Raw genomic sequence first — 23,574 nt, 5'->3', positions numbered from 1 at the left:
GACCAAGTGAAGAACCGTACAGGGGCAGGAGGGAGGGTTTGCATGTGAATCCATGCCAGACCCATGCTGGAGAACAACAGTTACAGGTAAGTAACTTTTTCCTTCTCCAGCATGGGGTCTGGGATGGATTCACATGCTCATGAATATAAGAATACATAGCAGTATACATGCACAACCACGGGAGGTGGCAAGGCTCAACATTAACCATTACATAAAACTCAACATTAAGCATCTCTTATCTCCCCACCAGGCTCACCTTAAGCGAACAGGTTGCGCAGCACTGCCTGGCCGACTCTGGACTCCTCCCTGGAATCCCGGTCGACGCAGTAGAATCTCGTGAAGGTGTGCATCGACCTCCACGTAGCAGCCCTGCAGATGTCCAGCAGGGGCACACCAGACAAAAATGCCGTGGTAGCAGCGATCGCTCTGGTCGAATGGGCTCTCGGACGGCCGGGCAACAGTCGGTTTGCCAACTGATGACAAAGCATGATGCAGCCGGAGAGCCATCTGGAAATGGAAGCCTTCGAGAGAGCCTTCCCTTGGTTCACAGGTCCAAAGTTCACAAACAGCAGTGATGTCTTCCGAAAACTTTGTTCGGTCCACGCAGAACTTCAGCGCTCTAGCCACAACCAGCGAGTGCAAAGTCCTCTCTGCCGGAGAATAAGGAGACGGGAAGAAAACAGGTAGCACCAAGGGCTCGTTGAGGTGGAAGTCCGACGGCACCTTGGGCATAAACGAGGGGTGTGTCCTCAGCACCACCCTCGTGTCGTGAAAAATCAAGTATGGAGGCTTGCAGGATAGGGCCTGGGTCTCTCCCACTCGCCATGCGGAGGTGATGGCCACAAGAAACGCAATCTTCCACAACAGGAATTTCAGCGGCGCAGAATGCAGGGGCTCGAATGGCGCCCCCATGAGCCTGGTCAGCACCACGTTGAGTTCCCACGCCGGGCCAGGGCCCTTCACCGGCGGGAACGATTGGAACAGTCCCTTCATAAATTCCTTCACCAGGCGATGGGACCACAAGGACGCCCGTCCTGTGGTTCTGGTGTATAGGGAGATCGCAGCCAGATGTATCTTGATGGAGGCATGAGCCAGTCCAGCCTTGGCCAGCGACAGTAGGTACGGCAGCACTTGGGTGCCGTAATCCATAGAGGGTTAATCTTCTGTGCACGGCACCAGACAGAGAACCTCTTCCACTCATGTCTGTAGCACTTGAGAGTTGAGGACGCCATGGCTTTTGCAAGGACTTCTCTGCAGTCAGCCGGGATACCGTACCCTCCAAAGTCTAGCGCTGCAGGAGCCAGGCCTGCAAGTTCAGCGTTTCAAGGTCGTGATGAAGTATGGCGCCTCCTTCTCTGGAGAGAAGATCCGCGTCCGCCGGAAGCTTGACTGGTGGGGACACAGACAAGTCCAGGAGGTCTGGGAACCAGATCTGCCTCGGCCACGCCGGTGCGACCAGCATCATTCTGCACTGGGACCTCTTGAGCTGGTTGACGAGTCGGAGCAGCAACAGCAACGGAGGGAACGCATAAAGGAACAGGCCTTCCCAGGGGAACGAGAAAGCATAGCCCATGCTCGACTGGGGAAACCTGCTGGCGAACCTCTGGCACTTCGCTGTCGTGAACAGGTTGATCTGGGGTTTTCCCCCCATCGTTGGAAGAGTCGATCCACTTGATCCTGAAGTAGTTCCCACTCGTGGCATGAGCGCAGCTGAGTGAGTCGGCGATGGTGTTTTTTTTATCCCTGCCAGATGAAAGGGCACCAGAAACATCCCTTAGGTGACGGCCCAATGCCACAGATCCTGGGCTTCCTTGGAGAGGGCTGGGGATCTGGTTCCTCCCTGCTTCCGGATGTAGAACATCGTGGTGGTGTTGTCGGTGAATATTCTCACCACCTTGCCCTTGAGGGACGGGAGAAAGGAGAGCCCAGACACTGCACGGAGCTCCAGGATGTTGATGTGGAGCATCTTCTCCTCCGGGAGCCAAAGGCCTCTCGCGTGAAGTTCTCTGGTGTGCGCTCCCCACACTTCCAGGGAGGCATCCGTCATCTGGTGGGATGGGGTCTGAAAGTCTGTGCCCGCCGTCAGATGAGCGCGGGTGCCCCACCACCGGATCGCTCGTCAGGTCTTGTTGAGCGGGACCCTGTCCTCGAAGCTGCCCGTCGCTTGGATCCAGCGGGAGTCGAGGAACTCTTGCAGAGGGCGCATCCGAAGCCTACCCAGGTGCACGAGATATATGCAGGAGGACATCGTCCCGAGGTGGGACTTGATGGACCTCACCCTGGCCACGTCCGTGGCCAGCAGGCGCTGCACCTTGCCCAGGATGGCCTTCGTCCTTTCTTCCGACGGTGAGGCCAGGTGCGCCACTGTGTTGAGCTTTGCTCCCAGAAACAGTGCGACTTGCGATGGGACCAGGTGGGATTTGGGAAAGTTGATGGAGAATCCCATGTCCGAGAGCAGCTGGACGGTCTTTGCTGTGTGATCCACGGCGAACTCCCTTGTCCCTGCTCGGATGAGCCAATCGTCCAGGTAGGGGTAGACGTGGATCCCCTGCAGACGCAGCCGCGCCGCCACCGGTGCAAGACACTTGGTGAACACCCTGGGTGCCGACTTCAATCCGAACGGGAGGGCCTTGAACTGGTAGTGCCGTCCTTGGACCACGAACCTGAGAAACTTTCGGTGACCTTTCAGAATGGGGACGTGGAAGTACGCATCCTCCAAATCCAACGACGACAGGAAATCGCCCTCCTCCAGCTGGAGGGTGACCATCCGGAATTTCTGTGCCTTGATGTACTTGTTCAGTCGTCGCAGGTCCAGGATGGGGCGCCATCCTCCTGTCTTCTTTTTTACTAGGAATTACCTTGAGTATACTCCGGAGCCCCAGAGCCTCTTCAGGACGAGCTCGATGGCACCTTTTCTGAGCAGCGCCCTCACCTCCAAGAGTAGTTGAGGGATGTGCTTTTCCTTCCTGACCACGGGTGGAATGCGGGGGCACTTTTTTTTAGAAATTCGAGGGCGTGCCCCTGGGCCAGGGCGTCCAGCACCCAACGGTCGGTGGAGATGGACTCCCACACGCTGACGAACTTCGCCAGCCGGCCTCCCACCGGGGTGCTTCGGTGGGGGCCTGACCCCGCTGCCGGTTCAATCTTGCTAGACCGACGCCTTGCCGCCTTGGCCTCCCTGGCGACGACGGCGGGGTCCCCCCGACTTGCCTCATCCTCTATAGGCTTCCTGCGACGAGGAACGGGCCGTTTGTCGGTACATAGAGGAGCCACCACCGAATCCCTTGGAGGCACTCTGCTTGCCTCCGGCGCTCCGAAAGGACGGCCTCCATTGCCGGAGGACGCCTAGGGCCCTGGCAGTCTCTGTGTCCGCCTTGATGGCTTGGAGGGACTCATCCACCGTTTTCCCAAACAGGTTGTTCCCGTCGAACGGCATGTCTAGCACCTTGGCTTGCACATCCTGGCGGAAATCCGTTGCCTTGAGCCAAACTCGTCGTCTAAGGCAAACGCCATTGCCTAGCTGGCGGAAACCGGTGTCGGCAATGTCCGTTGCCACCGTAATGGGGTGGTCCGTTGCCACCGTAATGGGGTGGTCCGTTGCCACCGTAATGGGGTGGTCCGATGCCACTTCGCCTTCTTGCAAGATCTCCAGGGCCTCGGCCCTCTTGTCATCCGGTAGGAAGTCCAACAGGGGGGCGATCTTGAACCATAACTCCCTGTTGTAGCGGGCCACAATTGCGAGGGCGTTGCCCGCCTTAATCGTTGTTGCCGCCGACAAGATGACTTGTCCCATTGCGTCCAGCTTCTTCCCTTTGCCGTCCGGCAGGGAAGTTGAAGTTGAGACCGACGCCCCCCCCCCCCCGCTTTCTTCTTGGCCACCGCTGAGACGACCGAGTCCGCGGTAGGTTGTGCCCTAAGGCACAGAGGGGCCACGTCAGGGACCCGGTACTTCTCGTAGTGATCCTTCTTGGCAGGCGTCGTAGAAGGGTTCTTGAGAATGGCGAGCCCCTCGTCCCAGATGTCATCCAGCAGAGGCACGGCGAGGACTGACTTCCGCCTGGCCTCGCGCCGTTGGTAAAGGAAACCTTCCTCCTCCTCCTCGGGGCAGAGCTGAAAAAGCTTGGATGCCCTGGCGATCATTGCGTGGAAAGAACGATCTCATCAGACGGGGAGGCCCGGGCTGGTGATGGGAGCTCCGTCCCATCGTCACCGCTGTCGCTGTCGCCGGTACCCGTCGTGGCCGTGTCTGTTCCTGTGTCATCCCCAGGGACGGGGGACGTGGGTAAAGGCCGCGAGGGCTGAGAAGGCGGGGCTGGGTGGATCCGTCTTCTCTTGTTCAGGGGCTTCCCGCCGGGACCGGCTCTGGTTCCTCCGCCGGACCTGAAACCGGGTCCTCTGTCGGTGGTAAGGGCCATCTCGTCCTTATCTCTGAACATAAGAATTGTATTGCCAACAAAATGGCCACCGAGTTATCCTGCGGCTCCGGAAGCGACGGTTGCCTAGGACCCTCGCCAGTGCCGCTGTCACTTTCATTGTCACCCTCGTCGGGATCCCTCCAGTGGGGACGGGCCTCCTCGACGCCCTCTAGGACTTCTGCCAACTCCTCCTCGGATGTTGTGTCCGTGTCCACAATGGCCACCGCCCCCCCCCCCTCTTTTTCCGCCAGGGTCTTCACGGGGTCTTCTCCATAGGTCTGAATGAGGCTTCCCTCCGCGGAGGCAAAGAGACTCTGGGCCCCGATGTCGCCTCCACTGGTGTAGTCTCCACAGGCTGCACCAGGGCCGCCGTGACTCCCTCGATAGAGGCCTTGGCCGCGTGAATCAAGGCCTTCACGGCTTTAGGCGCGTTTGAAGCCTTCACCTTGGGGGGGGGTCACGGCCTTGCTCCCCCTCGGCCGAATCCTTTGAGATCGACCGGGGCCTCTCCAGAGGCTTACCTCGGTTTTCGGATTTCCTCTTCCCCGAACCAGAGCGTTGGCTCGTGGTTGATGGTGCCGGGGAAGGCGCACCCTGCCTGGCAGCCAAAGAGCCCAACCGTTCGGCGCTCCCGGTGCCCGTGGACTCGCGGTGCTTTGCCTTCTGTTGGGCCCCCATCACCGGGGCGCCCTCACAGAACTTAGAAGACCGCTCTGACTTCTTCTTCTCACCGAACGGACTCCTTCCTTCCAGCCAGTTGGAGAGACGAAGGTGTCGGTCCCTGATGGTCCTTTCCGACAAGTTCCTGCAAAACGCACAGTCCTTCTCCACGTGCGTTTTGTCCTCATGAAGGCAGTAGAGACATTTCAAATGCTCGTCCTCCTTGAACACATTCTGTAGCTGGCATCCAGGGCAGACCCTGAACAGCTTTCCAGACGTCAAGCTTCCTTTCTCCTGGGCCATGTTCGGGTAGGCCGCAGAAACTTCTGGAATCCTCCAAGAAACGTAACTCGACACAATCTTCACCCTTGAGGGGTGTAGAAAAATCCGACACGGATCCTCGTTAATCAGATGTAGAGACGGTGGAGCTTGAGGCTCTATTGGACCGAAAAATGAGAAATTCTCTTTGAAAAAGCACGAAAACGCAGCAAAAGCTCGAGAGCTAAGCACGAGGACTCCCAACACTTGAGCGTGCAGTAAAAATCTGAAGATGGCTGCCAGAGGCGGGGCTTAGGGAGAGGGCAGTCATTGGCTGGGGGCAGTATGACCCAGAGACCAGTGATTGGTTACTACTGAGAAAGACAGATCAGAAACGAAACTGATACTGATTTTTTCTTTACCGAGGATTGCCAGCCTGACGACGGGGAATATTCATGAGCATGTGAATCCATGCCAGACCCCCATGCTGGAGAAAGATGCCTGTATAAATACAATTGAGTTAATCTAGCCATGTGCTAGGTAGTAGGCCAAACAATGGTCAACTAAGCAGTAGTGGTTGACTATAATTGAGTTACATGCTAGATATGCATGGCTGTAGTGTAAAAAGCCATACAAGTGTGAGGCCAACACAAAGTTTTAAACTAGGTCTGTGTTGTCTGTATGTGGGCACCAACAGAGTATGTGGTTATGCGCTTGGTATGCAGGCAATTAGTAAGTGACATTTAGCTATGTGTTAGGTTTTATTGTTTTATTGTGTCATGGTTTAAAAATGTAATCTTTCACAAATTAGGTATGCAGTGAGCAGTATGGTTAGACGCAAAATTGCTGTGATGATTAACTCAATGATTAGCAACTTATGCGTTATGTATACATTCAGCAATATAGTTAGCTGTACAGATGTAGTAGATGGTAAACACAGATTGAGTATAGACAATTGCTACCCATGCAGTCTAACCAAAAGGAGTAAACCTATTTAGCTAAAATTTCAGGGAAAGGCAGAGTCAGTCCAGCTATTGGGTATGAAGTCAGCAGTATAATTAGCTATGCCAATTAAAATGGTTTTGTAGGCGAACACAATGATTCAATACAGCTCGGTGATAGGTATTCAGCGGCATATATTACAAGGTAAACAGTTGTGTGCACACAAAAACAAAGGAGTATAAAAAAGGCTGTTTCCGGTATACTGGCAATAACAGCGAGTTGGACCATTTTGTGCGCCGGATGTTGGCTGTAATTAGCCATACATATGTGGCTAGCACAATGATATAGCTGTGTGCTAAGGTATTCAGGCAAATATATCAGGATCAAAACAGATTTATTGGTACAGACACACACAGTCAGTAGATTTATTCAAGCTATGTGCGTTGAATGCAGGGGAAACATGTAAGCATAGATTCACCTTACCTGTATGAGAGGTTTCCTCTACCTTAAACAGCGATGGCCCTTTGGACATGCATGAGGGACAAGGCGAACGGGAGGCACCATTGGCCAATGCCCTTTGCCTGGCTGCCTGGGCAGTGGCTGCCCTAGGAGCAGTGCTTGATAAATGAAGAGTAGGAGGGGGGAAGGGAAAAAGGCCAGAAGCAAACAAAAGGACTAGACCACAAACACAGTGCACCCTAGAAGCAGTCCAGATTAAAGAAAAAAAATAAAAGGGCTGGAAATCACAGTAAAAACACTGAAATATCTCTCCAAAAAGGCACCAAACAGGCCCTAATCTCCTTACCAAGTGGTTGTTGTGGAATGCAGGGGTGAAAGAACAGCAGAAGAGAATTCCAACCCACACCCCCGTCCCACCACGGCCAGAGGGATGGGGGTGTGTAGAAAGGAAGAAAGAAGACACAGTGCAGCAGGTGTGACAGTGCCGAGTGGGGAGATCCAGGTTTTGGTAATGTAAACTGAGACAAAGGAAAGTGTCAAGAACAGTATGGCCCTGGTTACAAAGGAAGTGAGCATTCCACAAGGCAAAGGTTAAGTGGACGTAGAAGTTCAGAGCATGGAAGATGGCCAAGATAGAAACATTTAGAAGGGCAGGGTGGAATGGGCTGCAGTGATAAGAATAAAGTGTATGAATAGGAGCAAACAATAGAGGGGGTGACATGAGAAGCAAGTTAAAAGCCGCCAACTTTGTAAGTAAACAAGCACCTTGATGTTTACAAAGACAAAGCCAATACTTGAGGGGGCTGAAGGCATAGGATGGAGGACATGAAATGTAAAAAGTAAAAGTAAAGTACCTTTCATGAATAAAAAAAAGGAAACTTAATAACAAAATGCTAGCATAGCTATGCAGACTTTATTTGTTAAGCTTTACTGTTTTGAATGTAGCAGCAAATTGCATAATAAGTATGGTTGTTGTTTTTAAGACCTCTTCACAAACGATGGCGCTTGAAACAAATCTGCTTTGGCACAGGTTGCCAAGTGGGCTGCACAATTTCCGAATGTCACCGAACCAAGGCTGCTAAAAGCCGACACTGAAGAAAATGATGTGCTCTCCATACTCAAAGCCACCTGCAAAGCAAGTAAAGTGTACATGTCTTCCATTCCAAAGGGCAGGTTTACATTGGTATGCACGCGCTGACTGGATGACATCTGATATTCAGTCATCTGTGTGCACAATGAGAGGTTTAACATAGCTAAGCTGCTGATGAGTGATCCTTGGCAACCAAAAGAGGGGGGCTTTCTTTGGGTATTGGAACATGAGTCCATCCACTGCTGGGATGCAGTGGCAACTTGCCAATTTGTCTCGGCAACATGAATAATGGCAACCTGTGAAAGTCTATTGCGTTCCCTAGCCAGGCGGTTGGCATGCTTCGCCACCACAATGGCCTCCTCAGCATGGCGGTTCTTAATTCTGGTTTCTTGCACCTGCTGCCGCAGCAGGTTGTTCTGCTCTAACATGAGCTCAGACAGTCTATGTGTATTGGCAACTGGTTCTAGCTGGGTCTTCTGCCTTTTATCATTGTCTCTTTTCATGTGCACTCCATCTCCACAAGGAAAATCACTTGCTAAAGGGTCAGCCTCCTTTTGAAGAGCGTTAAAGTTGTCAGTCAGGGATAGTTGTTGCAGGATCCCATCTGTGTATGATCCTGAGGGTTGGTATGGCAGTGAAGGAGGTTCTACCCACACTACCACAGAGGAGGTGGGTGATTCACCAATGGTGCTGTCATTACGCACTAGTAAGGGGGCAGATCCAGCTGATGACTTATGAGGTGTGGCTGTGGTAACAGGCCTGCATGTCACTACCTCAAAACAGCTGCTTCCGAGTTCAGTGACTGCAGAGTGTGTGCTTGCTTCCATTTCTTTTCTTTCCTCATCAGCCGCCACTCTAATACCTGCAACAGCAATAGGAAATTTGAAGGATAAGAAGTGTGCAACTCCACTGCTTACCCATGTAAAAATAGTTTTTCTGCAGGTGCCAAGCATGTTGAATATACACAGCTTGTTCTGTTCTAGCAACAGGAGTTATGTTTTTGTGAGTGAAGTTATGATAAGTAATATGACTGGTACTTCAAGTGTACTCTGGGCATGAATAGGTCATAGTCACATGTTCAAAAGATGGTAAGCTTTGCGGGGGGGGGGGGGTGTATGGGAGCATGTGCAACAGTGTATGCCATAGTCGGTGGACCACAAGAAGCCATGGCATATTTCAGAGGGTGATGGTCTGAAACTGCTGCAATTGGTCTAGCACGACTGTGTGAATGTATTTTTTGTCTGGTTGCAGTTTCCATTGGCATAACATGTGCAGACTTGCAACATCAAGATCAGCTTTCTTCACCCCATTATTAAAATTACTATATGCAAACTATATTTTTATAAGTATTGTTGAAGGCCCATGTAGGCTCTCCAAACAAGAAAAACCTCAACAATAAAACCATTTCCTTTCCACCTTCTGTTTTCACAGACAGAGCATCAACCTAGGAAAAAGAGTCCATAATTCAGTAAACCAATACACTGCTCATGATACCCATCTAGGAGACAGTAAAGCACCCTCTGAGGTGCTCGCACACACACCAACACACAAACACGCTCTCTTACATACACTCTCAGGGCATAAAGACAACACTAGTTTCAATCCTTTTATGACAGCAATGGTGTGTAAAATTAGAGGGTTTGTATAGCATATATGTGAAGTAAAACTGATGAAAGTGATGGTGGACTGGATCTGGATTACTGCTAGAATGTGTATTGTTCTTATCAAACATGGGAAGGACAATCTGTTGATGCTAGTTTTAACTACAGAGGGAGTTAAGTTCTTTCCTAGCTGCTAGTAAATAAAAGGATGTGAACAGTTTATGTTGAACAGGATTACAATATTGGCAGGATGTGACCATTACATTTATTTTTAAAGCGGTTGGAGTTCCTTAGCTAATATAAATGATATACCAAATAAATATTCTGCCTGGACAATTTTGGAGACAACATAGCTGTAATTATTAAGTAGTTTAACAGAAGTCACATTTTAGAAGGGAATTCTTTCTGAAAGCATTGGCCTTCCCTATAATGAGTTTCTAAAATGCCTCTAGTCCTCTTTACATGCCTCTATTTCCATTTACCTTAATATGCTAGGGTCTCAACGTAAAAACCCAAAGAGGAATGAACATGGGTTAGTAATTCTGTAGCAGTGCTACTGCATCCATTCACAATGGATTTTCAAAGGCAGATGTGATCCTGGAAAGCTGCACACTTGTGGAGCAGAAAAAACACAAATACTCCCTAAATCACCAAGTAAACTGCCATATAACAAAGTGATCATGTCTAAATTTACAAAATATAAATGTAACTTTCTGTAACATCAATCACTATCAGAAATTGCAGATGTTTTTATACTCGTTGGGTGGCAGTGATGAAAAAGACATGATTGACTACGCTTGAGTTGGTGACATAAATACATCCGATCACAGAATACCATCACTTACCATGCAATGATGACTGCAAATCATTCATGTTGATGTTTTGGTCTAAAAGCTGCGAAGGAAGGAAACCAGATTCTGTAGTCTTTTCATGGTCCCCACTTCCAGAGATGGGAGAGTGATCACTGAGAAGGTGATCTCCAAAGACAGCCGTCCATTCTTTGCTGAAGTCACCCTCATCCAAAGACGTTGCATTCATGATATCATTTAGGAGTGTCATCTCGTCCTTATCACCAGCATGCGGTTCCATCGAGCCTGTGAGTGAATCCTTGGGAGCTGATTGAAAATGGCACATACAACAAAATTATTAAGGTGACAAACAGACAAAATAAACAAAAACAACTCTCATATAATGTACTTAATAAAATACTCAATGTAGGAATGTAACCTAAAAACTGGTCAGGTAGGATTCCAAATTTGGTTTTCAATCAAGAGAAAAAATTTAAAAAGTCAGGCATTAAAAAAAATGACACTTATTGGCATTATTGAAAAGTGTGCTGTTTGAACAAAGATCAAAAATAAAAACGTCCATATAGAATAAATGAAAAAAGGATACGATTGAGAAAAAGTTTAACTCCCCACCCAAAATTAGTGCATTTGCCTTGTGAGAAGAACAATATTATTCTTTAAGTGCAGAACTCCTGACAAGTCAATAATGTGCTGGGAGGCGAGGTGTGAGCAGTCTGCAGCAGTCCGCGGCAGAAGTGGAGGTGAGGGGCTGATGGAACCTTCCCTGAAGACGCCGCGGCCACAAAAAGAAAAGGCTGACATGCTGAATGCTGAGGAATGGAGTTATAGACTGAGACCGATACGAGCAGGCGGCGACTAAGAAGCAGTAAGAACCTCCCGGAACAATCTCAAACACAAGAGGGAGGTAAGAGTGTTTTATCTGATGCAGCGATGTCCACGCCGCAGCGCAGCAAGTTGCCTCCTTAGGTGACACAGCGCCCATAGCCTTTGAGGCAGCCAACGCTGTGGCGTCCACAATCCCGGCACCAGAGAGCAAGGAGCCCTTGGATGTCAGGGACAGGCTACCCCCCTCAGAGCGATCCGTTACCTGCAAACCGCCGAGGCAAGTGAGGTTCAGATAGGGGCGGTCGGAGGACGGACTCTGCAGGACTCTTTGCAGGAGCGGTTAAGCAATGAGGTGTGAGGCGGATATCCTCTTCCGATACTTCCGCCTCTGGTCTGGGTCTCTGGCTCAGTCCAGCAGACAGACGAGGAGAGCGAACTTGCAAAGATGGTGAGTGCTGGCAGAACAAACGGATCAGCGTTCTCCTATGCGCCAGAAGCGAGCACCGCAAAATCAACATTGGAACCAGCAATTCTGAGCATACGAAGTATGACAAATCGAAAAAGTATAACAGCTATGGTTCATTCCGCACCCCAGTCTCAGCAAAAAGTCACAAGCATTATGAGCCCAAATTACACCAAAAATTATTTGGTATTGCAAGACCGAGATGATGGCTCACAAAGTGATTCGGAGAAGAGTAACGCGGATGAAGATACAGAATTAGGTCAGACCACAATGAGAGTAAAGACACTGAAAACCGAAAAAAGTAAACCACTGAAAAAACAACTGAATAAAGTAAACACGAAAGCTAACAGATCAAAACAAGAAAGTCATGATCATAAAGCAAACATGCAGAAACCTTCAACAACCAAAAATATACAAAAAGAGCTTAGCAGCTTACCTAACCCATTGATGTGGTGCCCATTAAAAGCCTTTTTCACAAAATGCCAAAAACGGAAATTAGATGCAGATACGGACCTTTCTGATGCGGAAATCCTGGAGGCCATTCAAGATTCACCAGCTGGGCTTTTTGCAAAATCACCTGCATTCTGGCACCCACCTTGGCAAAAACAGCAGATGTACATGATATCATGCAATTAGACATAGATGAACCAAGTACGCAGACAGAAGCCCAGGACAATGCCCAGAGGCAATCAGAGGGCTACGTTAATCTGCTAGAGCAGGTCAGCAATCACTCTGATATACAATTGAGACATACTTCAGCAGAGCAGGAACCCCCAACAAGACCTGCTGGCACGGAAAGGGAGCAGCTGGCAAGGGATCAGCGGTATGCCTGGACAAAAGTGCATCTTAACATGGGGCAAGAACCCAAAGTACCAGCAAAAAAGGGAGAGTCGGGCTATCCTATTCCAGAATCCCGAAGAAACAAGATACCACCACCTCTTGTGATATCAGGTATTGAAAAAGAAGAGCCTAATCACTCAGTTGATAATTCGACTTTTGATTTGCCACGGATTCTCAGGCGACCGGCCAGCATCCATTCCTCGCCAAAGAACAGATGACTCAGTGAAATATCTATAGCGATCCAAAAAGACTCTCCAAACAAAAAAAACAGACATGCTAACAATTATGTCGGCCATTACCATCGCATTACCACCGTTCTGTAAACTATATGAATCAATTAAGGATTCCTTACAAGATAACACATCTGTACTTACCAACATGAATACCAAATTGACTTACATAGAAGGCTATATAACGGAAATGGAGGTAAGAAATAATAATCAACAAAAGACATGGGAAACAAAACTGGCAGCTCTAGAAAAAGTATTATAATCCCTCCAAGATGAAACTAGCAAACAAATTAAGATCGTGGAAAAAAAACGCAAACACAAAGTTCTGACAATGAAGTGTCTACAGGCCCGGCAGAACCAACAAAATGAAAGGAAAAAACACGAGTGGCATCTTTAACTGAAACCACACTAGAAACAGAAAAAGCATGGAAGCAAGCAACAACGAAAAAACAATGTATTACATTGAGGCTAGCAAATCAAGGGGTGGTAGAAAGAATCATAACCACTCATGGGAAAGATGACTCAGAAGTAAAGACGGCAGGTCCAAAAATCTCAAAGGATGCAGACGCTATTGATGGCCCACAAAGGCTCCATAAGGTAGTAGACCTCACAAGATCCCCTAGATCAGCAGACAAATTTATGTTAAACTCAGACTTTATGAACATGACCCAACATTGGGAAACCGAAGCAAGAGAAATCAAAAGGGTAGTTCCCACATCACATCAGAGGCGGAAAAGAAAACAATGAGTCCAGATACCATGCACCAGTCTCGGCAGACCTCAAGGAAAAATAGCAGGGGGTCAGAAAACAACGTCAACATTTGGTCCGCCGCGTCTCAAGAACCAAACGCCCCCAGACAGCGAAACAAAGATGACACAAGTGAGTCTAGGGAGAAAGGGAAAAGGCGCCCAATACAAGAAGTGTGTAAGTCATCCAAGAAGTCTGACCCTAGGCAAAAAAAAGGCGACAGGCCGGAAGGAGGAATACGGATTTTCAAACTGGCACAAGCAGTGAAAAACAAGGGCTATATGCACCTAAACAGAAAAACAGTATTGAAAATCACAAGCAAAACCGACACATTGAGGAAAATCAAAACAGAGGATTTGGCACTCTAACCAGATCACAGAGGCAAAATAGCAAAAGCCTATTTACACGTTAAGCCTTATGGCCTGCAAGAAATCACTGCAGCAGCCTACACAGAAATGGAACATCTGGGCTTTACATTGACAGAACTGCGAGATACCAGGGTAAAAGACGATAAAGTATTAAAAACGAAAGAAGTGGAGCATTTTAAACATCGCTACACATCAAGGACGGAGGAGCTGTATAGAAATGAGCGAAGAGGGAATCGTCAAGGAAATAATGTCAATTACAACCACAATTCAAGTACGGAACAAGATCGGCGATACAGGCGGCCACGGTTCGAAAATGACGAGAGGCATTGGACCTACGAGGACCCTAAAAGATACAAGAACTTCCAACGCTCCCGAATAATATCCACCAGATCAGATGGTCAAAGAAGTCAACTCTTAACTACATGCCCATCAGAGGGACCAGCAGAAAGAATGCACAAAACACGTGGCGACAACGCAAGTAGGTCATTAGATGAGAAAACGCTAAGAGGCCTGTGGACATGTTTTAAAATCAGCCTTAAGCTCCAAAGCAGGAAAATATCAAGGACCGCTGTCCTCAGTATCCTCGCTCAAAGTATCCAAAAAACCTTCGGAAGCACTCATCAGGGAAGTATTTACCTTGGGATCATGGAACGCGAGAGGATATTCACATTTAACGATAGGTGATGTCAACTTAGGACAGTAAAACATCCTATGTTTACAGGAGACATGGCTGGTAGAAAAGCCACCACTGGACGGCTTCATGGTGGAAATATCACCGCCCTCAAAAGGTTTATTAGGCCGCCCATCCTCAGGGATCTTGACAGCGATCCGAATAGGCTCGGGAATCACTGCTAAAGAAAAATTGGAGGAATCATATGAAATGCTGGCCAGTCTTACATCTTGGGTCCATAAATCTTCAGGATCTGACAGAGATTACACCACATAGTTAGCGATAATAAACTTCTATTGGAATCCCCAACGAACAACAACTAAAGCGTTCTGTACGCAAACGGAAATGATTGACAAGATTTATGCAGATTATGAAAACATTGACATAATATGTGGAGATCTTAATGCAAAATGTGACGAACACCTGGACTATTCTAATGGGCTTGTGCCACAGGGCTCAATGGAAGAAAGAGGAAAGGCTTGGATAAACCTAATCAGCCCTAGAAATCTCTACAACGTCACAACACTGTTTCCGCATCAAAAAACAATGCCGACTTGGGAACGCTATAATTCCAAAGCGACACTTGACTATATTTTTGTAAGTCAGGGACTACTACCGAACATCTGTACTTTCCAGGTACAAAGAACCAACCACAGCGATCACAATCTGCCACACTTTTCATGGCGGGGAAATCGACTGAAAAAAGACTTATAACTACAACGTCTTAGCAAATAACCAACAAACCTTACCTATAGAGTAAAATCGGCAGGGCATAAAAACGGTGAACAACCAAAACATACTTATGATAAGAGTGTGGTTGAGAAAAGAAAAGCTCTACGGAAGCTGAAAAGAACAGCAACAAAAACTAACACAGCAGAAGCATGGTGGACCTGGCAAAATGAATCAAAGGCTTATACCAGATGGCTAAAACATCACAGACTTACCTTATACCAACATGATTCAGAAGAAATGTTAAGAACATTAAGTACAAAAAGATCACGTGACTTCTGGTCATTAATTAAAAAGATGAATACACAGCCTACAAATGAGATTTCAAACTCAGTGTCGAAACTGAAATGGATAACCCACTTCGCAGCCCTCTTTGACTTCCCACAAGCCAGGAGTCGAACCAGCGATCGAGAAGCTGCAACAACATGGGCTGACGGGACAGATCCAGAGGAGATTGAAAAGGCGATAGTCAAATTAAAAACTTCTAGAGCCCCTGGGCCAGACGGCCTGACGAATCTTGATTTGAAGCAGTCCTCAAAGGAATGGGCAGCCGTAATCAGTAAAACTTTTGAACATTGCGGAAGAACAAAAATGATCCTCGAAACTTGGTTGAAGGCAGTAATTGTCCCAATCTACAAAAAAGGTTGTAGAGAAGACCCAGAGAGCTACAGACCAATTGCTCTCCTAGATATTATTGGAAAAATCTACACAACACCCTTATTGGCATTATTCTGTAAATGAGCCAGAAATGCACCTTGCACTGACAACTTTCAAATGGGTTTCCAGAAAAATGGAAGCACAGCTGTCAACATCTTGCTGTTAAACATTCTGAAGTTAAAAGTCAAGGCAAGAGCTCCGAAAGTCTACCTGGCTTTTGTCGACTTATCTAAAGCCTTTGACAAAATCGATCGGAAAAAACTATGGTTAAAATTGGAAGATTGGGAATGTCCAAAATCTATCTTAGACCCGATAATTGCCCTCCATGCAAAAACAAAGATGCGTGTAAGATTGAACAGACAAGGGACGCTGTCAGAGGAAATATCAGCCAATCGAGGAGTCAAACAAGGCTGCCCTTTAGCCCCGGCTCTCTTTATCACCTTTCTAGGAGATTATCAATACTCTGAATCAAAGATAAGGGCATTCCCCCCCAAAATAGGAAAGACATCTATCTCAAGACTACTATATGCCGATGATGTGATTCTAATAGACCAAACCCAAATCAGTCTACAACGGAAATTAACTAATCTCTCAAGGTATATTGAAGCAAACAATCTGGAAATTAAAATACTGGTCCTGGATAAAACAAAGAACAAGGTAAATAAGAACCAAAACTGGTTCCTTGACAAAACGATAATTGAAGTTGTACCCCACTTCAAACATCTATGAGTGATAATAGATGGTTTGGCTAGAGAAACCACGATGCAGAAAACTCTTTGGGAAAAAGCAAAGCAGCTAACAGCTCAAACTAGATCTATCGATAATAAATTACTTCTCCCATCCATCCAAAAGACAAAAGTAGTACCTTCGCTTATTTACAGAATGGACACAACACTAAATATGCCCATGTCAATATGGACCAAATTGGAAGGCCTTGTGTGGAAGGCAGTGTTGGGAGTACCTAAGTCAACTTCCATGGCAGCAATTAGGCGTGAATTTGGCCTCCTATCCTTGGCGGCATCTGTGGATCAAAGTGCCATGCAACTATACAGGAAAATTCTGCAAGCCGATACACTCCCCATTTACAATGTTATAGCTCAAGAATTTAAAAGCGAAAAATGCAAGGCAGTAAACACATGGGTTGCCCGGCAAAAAGAATACTGGATCGACACAATCGACAAAGCAAGAGAGAACAAACTGTTAGCCCACCTCCCGCCCACATTCAACAAAAAGTTCCTCAAAATTACTGTGTTAAATTCCCAAAATGATGCGGAAAACTTTTATGAAAGCAAGATTAAATCTGCTAATGTCACAAAATGTTTGCCATTAGATCATCTTCGGGGGTGAATGGTTGCCGCTTGTTCAAAAATCCGGACCAGCCCGAAACTTTAAGACACTTGGTGATGTCATGTCCAAAAACAACACAGATTAGTATACCTGCTGCCACTTCTTACAGGTGCTTTAACGGTGGATGAAGATACTCTCTGGAATCAACTGATATCAGGGGAGACCACAAGATGGACTTGGCAACTGTTAAACTGATAGACCTAGCATTGAAAAAGATCAGCCAATAAAAGACTGCGCTGAAAATTGAGTCGCCTCAACAGCATTTAGGTTTCCCCAACCTCCAGCGTCTGTGAGCGGTTGTACTGCATGAAACAACTCTAGTGCATGATGTAAATTTCAGTTTGACTTTGATGTTTTAAGGAGTTTTTTACCTGACTGACAAAGAATCTTGTAAAAATCATTTGTGATTAAACACAAGTAAATAAATAATAATGTCAAATAGAACTAATGAAGGGGAAATATCATATTACCATGTCACAGTATCGTATTACTATTAAAGCGTATATTAATAAGAAAAGGATACTCCCTGTAGCGACTACTGTACTCCTACGCCATAGTCACCTTTCCTCAGGAATGCATTCCCCTTCAAATATGGAGGAGTGCATGATGTGGCCACGGGCATCACCCTGCTCTGGAAGCCCACCCTCCCTCATCACTACCCCCTTTTTATGTGCGTCTGCTCCGACTACCTTAGCTAATTTTCCAGGTGGCAGGGTGTAGGGTCTTATTGAGGAAAGGGGACTAATGACTAGAAGTGCAGTAGTCACAACAGTGAGCAATTTCCGCTTACTCTGAACTCCCATCCTTTTTCTTCCAGACTATTTGGGCAATTGCACACCATTTAACCCCCATGGGAGGAAGCACCTGAGCTACCTTAGAAGAAAAGACAGCCTGGCCAAAGCTACAGGACCTGGAGCTAGCCTCCATGCAGTAATGGTTGCAGAAGGTGGTATGGGTAGACCAAGTGGCTGTGTTGCTAATTGATCGCAAGGTAGCTGCTTCTAGTAAGCCACCCATGTGGCCTTCACTTCCCCTGAATGGGTGAGGAGGCACCAGGGAGTTTTCAATTTCTGTACTTTATAAGCCTCCAAATGGACAAAATCATCCACAGAGTAATGTAAGCATTAGAAGCCTGCCAGCATGGGGACGAACCATCCAAAATCACAAAGACCCTCCGACTTGTGAACCAGTTTAAATTTAAGGGCTTATCGGACATCCATATAGTGCAGAACCTTGTCAGCCCACAAAGTTGATTATGGAAAGAAGATAAGTCAGGGAAAACTCCTGACTGAGATGGAAAGATACTACTTTGGGTGGAAAGAAAAGTTGTGTCCGCAACACCACCTTGTCTATATGGAACACCATGAAAGGTTTGGATGGGAATACTTTGATCTCTCTGAACCTCCTAACCAAAGTGAGAGCCAACAGAAGGGATGTTTTCTACGTGACCAGGCAGATATCTCACAGATGCTGTTGGCTCAAATGTCTTGTGAGCCAGAACTGATAGCACCACATTGAGGTCCCAGCCCGAATTAGGTCTACTGCCTTCAGGAAACAGCCAATCCCTCTAAAAGTCTCTTAACATCAGTGTTTACCAAAGAGAACGTCATGCCCTCTGAATTTCTGTACACTCATATTTCACAGGGCCTATATCTATTTGCACACTGTCCTGAGCGAGATGGGCAGTGATGGATAAATTGTCACCAAGCTGACAGGGGAGAGGGTATATGATCTTGTACAACGGCCAGATGGAGAAACTAGTCGACTTACTCCAATACTGAGAAAGCGTAGAAGATTTCCTAGCCGCTTACATTATCTTCAAGTTTTCCTACAACAGACCGATGGTCAATTCAGCAGTAATCAAACTGCTAACGCTAAAAATTGAGGGCAAGAATGGAGGACCAGACCACCCTACTAGAAGAGAAGGTCCTGATCTGCATGAATGAACATTCAACCCTGCTGGAAGAGAGACAAAGGTCCGAGAATCATATCCTCGCTGGGCAGTAAAGGGGACCTAAAACCATTACACACCTGAAGATTCAATTTGCCCATCACCCTCTGTAGTGGAGGGGCAGGAGGAAATGCATAGAATATTTCGATACTCTGATTTGAAATCCATCTTCCAGAGACCAGTCCCGGGGCCCATCCAGGATGCAAAAGAGGGGCATTTGGAAATCTGTGTTGCTGGAAAATAGGACAGATGTAGGGCCCCAAAGGCAGAGCACCTACTTAAATGGGTTGAGTTCCCATTCGTGGTTCCCCACATTGATCCTCTCAATCTCATTTTTCAGATCGCATAGTGTGTTGCTACGAGAAAGACGTGCTGGATAGCACCTTAAAGCTCTACAGTTAGGGGGCAAAGGCCTGGCGACTTCGGCCACCCGCTTGTTGCTATATAACACTGAGGTGGTGCAGTCCATACAGATTAGAACCACCCTGGCCTGGATCCGAGGGAGGAAGTACCCGAATGTCTTAAAAAATGATCTTGTGTTTTGAAATGTTTATATAGTGATTGAGTGCCTCCCTCCAGACCATAAGCTGTGGGCTGAGTTCTCCACAGTAGCTCTCAATCCCCAAGAGAGGATTTAGTAGTAATAACTGCCATTTAAAATGGTGCCTTCAGACAGGCTCCAGCAAGAAGGTTCTGTTAGTAACCCCACCAAAGGAAATCCCACTTCAGATGGAAAGGATAGGAATAATGTCCAACTGCCCGACCATCTCCAGTCACCAGTGCTGTGCCAGGCGCAGTTGTATTCACCTCATGCTGATCTTGGTGAATATAACTGACAATATGCATGACGCCAGAAACCCTATAGCCTCTGAAACCATGCATGTGTAGGACATTTTGTGACTGCAGCTCATGTGTACGCCACTCTCTTCTGTGTAGGAAACACTATTGCTGAACGTCTCATCTGAACCCTATGAAGGTGAAGTTCTGAGCAGGCAGAGCTCCGACTTGAGGCTGTTGATTGTGAACCCCAGGTTGAATAGAAAGCTAAATAACTCAGAAAACCTCTCACCAGTCAATAGTCCAAATAAGGATATGCACAACTTTCTACCTCAGGGAGTTTGCAACTGTATTCGCATCTTGGTGAAAAGTCAGAGGACCAAAATGAGCCTGAAGGGCACGACTGTATTGAAAATTTTGACCCATGATCAAGAATCGCAGGTATTTATAGTCTGTTTCCAAATGGATACATGCAAGTATGCATCCTAGAGGCCTACTGAACAGAGCCAACCCTATGCTCAAAGGAATTTCACAATCTACACTACAGTAAACATCTTGAAGAGAAAAAGGTTTGAAGTAAGAAAGGTCCAGCACACCTTCAGGGCCACCTGGTCTATTTTGGGAACAGAAAATATGCAGGACTAGAAACCCATGCCACTCTCTGGGACTGTGGCCTGCTCCACAGCTCTAATCTGAATTAGCTTTGCTATTTCCAGTAGAAGTACTGGGGACCTTATTTGTAACAGAGGTTGAGGAGAAGAAGGGTGGTGTAAAGGGGACCAGTCTGCCTCAGACCAGTGTCTTGTGGACCTGGATTTTGCTTAAGGGATGAATAAATAATAATTGCGCTGCCCTGGGTTGCTTGCAGCAGTGCGTGTCTAGTGACCTATATGGTTGCTGTGCCCGCCTTTTCCTATAGCTGTAGAAGCCACCCAAGGCCCTGGATCTAGTGTTCTGCCTTGAGTTGCATTGCTAAAGGACTTGCCCGCAGCTTGGTCAAGACTATTACTGACTTAACTATTAATGAGCTTGTCTTTTTCTTGTTCAATTATTTGTCTGTAGAGGAGTAGAAAATGTCAGTAGGGTTAACGGGAAGGCTGAAAATATGCTCCTTCACATCCAAAGTAAAATGTGTTGGCTGCATCCATGCTGACTGGCTGCTGCAATACACATACCACAGCGGATTCAACAATTGGGCTCCTGGTTTGGAGCCTATTCTACCCAGGAGGGTTGATTAGGAAACAAAATATACAGTTGAATAGGTCCAAGGACAATATGCTGAAAAAAATATACTCCTACTTCTTGTCAACCTCTGCATGTATAAAGAAAGAATCACTCTTCCATACTCTGATTGTGAAACAAATCTCGTTTTTTTATATCTAAAGTTGTGTAAATATACCTAAAAATGGACATTTAAGAGATATGACATCAAACGGTGTTTGACTGGAAATACAGACAGCAATATTTACAACACACAGAGCCAAACATTTATTGGCAAAACAGCCAATTTGTGTGTGTGAGAAATTCAACCTCGGTTATGGTTTGCCACGGAATTCACATATTATAGTATACACATAAAAATTAACATTGTAACAGCACATAGAAATGTTAAAGACAAAAAATAGTTTTCTTTGTGTTAGCAGCATCAATGTACTGCAGTGGGGGGGGGGTAGACGCACAAAAAATAGTTTTCTTTGTGTTAGCAGCATCAATGTACTGCAGTTGGGGGGTAGACGCACTACCCCCAACTGCAGTACATTGACGCTGCTAACACAAAGAAAACTATTTTTTGTCTTTAACATTTCTATGTGATGTTACAATGTTGATTTTTATGTGTATACTATGGAGGAACTGGTTTGGGTGCCATAGGTCCTGGGTCCTGGGCCCACAGGAGGCGTGGCCTAAGGAGGCAGCATCTATGAGACAGACAACAACGAAAAGACAGAGCTACTCATCTTGGGCTCCCACCACAGACTCAACAGATTAGATCCAGAATTCAAATCTTCGCAACTCCTGCAAAACAAGGCGCTGAGAGCTGCTCTATGAATAAAAAACCTGGACACATCTCCAAGACCAGGAGGCTCCCCATCAAAGCTAGAATCATCTTTAAAACACTTAGCATCACCCATAAATGCATTAGCAAGACAGCTCCTACCTACCTCATCAAAGCTATTAGCCACACCAAAATGATGAGAACCCTGAGATCCAATAATAGCTCCCAACTCTTCATGTTTGCCAATAAACTGTCTGTAATGCAATAACCAAAGATGCATGAGCTGTAATGACTAATCTGTATGTAGCAATCATGTGCCATCGACTGCTACCAATCCTGTACCCCCTGTAACTAAGTTCCTGCAAATAACAGCACCACAATGCCCCCGGGCTGTCTGCGCGCTGTATAAATAAATACCTTCAAAATATCCAATGACACAAATACCCTAGTTATTCATCTCGATTTAACCCTATCTCTTACTAGACAAACTAATGCCGTAATCTCGGCATCAGCCTACACATCTAAACTCATTACAGCATGTCGACCATTCCTTACCACTGCCAACTGCACCATCCTTGCCAGAACTCTCATTTCAAAACTCTACTATTGCAATGCGCTTTATCTAGGGACTAGTCAACGGAACCTAAGCAAGTTACAGTTAACCCAAAACAACGCTATCAGGGCTGCACTAAATATTCCGAGGAACCAGCATATCTCCGACACCAGACATAGCCTTCACTGGCTTTCGGTCTTCCAAAGAATTCCCCTCAAAACTCCTCTCACACAGAAATGCCTGGCCAACCAACCAGGCTCCAAAATACCTGGCGAACCATTTCACACCCGACACATCCAACCGCCCACATAGAGCAGTCCAAGTTCACGGTCTCTCTCTACCGAGGTTCAAGCTTCAGTTCTTGCCACTAAATTGTGGAACTCGCTTCCTAATCCACTCAGATCAGAATCCTCCTTCCACTCTCTCAAGATTAAAGTTTAATTGTGGGTCATAGTATGACATTCACCGCCTTCTACTGCTTTGCATTCCAAAGCTTTTCTGCTCCGATTTATCATATGTAATTATCTTGTAAATATCTTGTACGTATTTTGAAATTATATGCTGTTCTGTGTTTGCTGTATTATTGTCAATGTAACCTCAAGAAATGCCCCCTGATGCCTTTGGGCCAGGCGCGCTATATAAATAAAATACGAAATATGAGAGTGACATTGGCGGAGGTGGCTCAGCTCCCACTGATGAGTGGAAGGGGGTTAATCCCTCGCGCATCAGAGAATTCAAAAGATCTGTAATCTGATGCAATTTCATCAACCCCATAAAACAGGAGAAAATTCTACCCTTGCACACCTTCCCGTGGGTTTGTGCGTATGTAACTGAGGCTGATGTTGTGACTATCGCCTTGTGGCCTTCCTGGTGAGCTCGTTCAAATAGTCACGATGGCACATGGAAAATAGATTTCCCTCCAGTGCTGCAAGCAGTTCTTTAGGGCCTTTGCCAGGCATCACAGGCTACACAGGCGTTCCAGCGGAGGTTAGGTCTGAGGCACTCCAGAAAGAGTGCATGCTGATCCAATGGCAGGATAGGGGCATTCGCAGAACCCGCATTGGGAGAAACCGGCAAATATTGAAGAAAAAAAAAAGTTTTGGCGCAAAGAAAACAAAGCACAGCGCTGAAGACAACTGTTCCCGACCACGCAGAAAAACGGACTGACCGATGGTGCCAGAAGACAGGGC

General features: G+C 46.7%; 1 protein-coding gene across 9 annotated transcripts in view; it reads right to left on the bottom strand.

Annotated features, from left to right (window-relative positions):
• Positions 1 to 23,574, bottom strand: part of ICA1 (islet cell autoantigen 1) — a 1,066,176-nt gene that overhangs the window by 221,339 nt on the left and 821,263 nt on the right. For 5 of the 9 annotated variants that reach the window (XM_069648515.1, XM_069648518.1, XM_069648517.1 and 2 more), the window contains one exon: positions 10,271 to 10,540. In XM_069648515.1, coding sequence (XP_069504616.1) covers positions 10,271 to 10,540 — 270 coding nt within the window. Of the gene's footprint in view, positions 1 to 7,628; positions 8,687 to 10,270; positions 10,541 to 23,574 lie in introns of those variants that run through there. The other 4 variants (XM_069648510.1, XM_069648512.1, XM_069648511.1 and 1 more) reach the window with 1 other exon arrangement.

Source organism: Ambystoma mexicanum, chromosome 2q (assembly GCF_040938575.1).
Source record: "Ambystoma mexicanum isolate Mex_15411 chromosome 2q, UKY_AmexF1_1, whole genome shotgun sequence".
Taxonomy (NCBI): Eukaryota; Metazoa; Chordata; class Amphibia; order Caudata; family Ambystomatidae; genus Ambystoma; species Ambystoma mexicanum.
The sequence above is the reverse complement of the archived record's forward strand: the minus strand, read 5'-3'. Positions and strand labels throughout refer to the sequence as shown.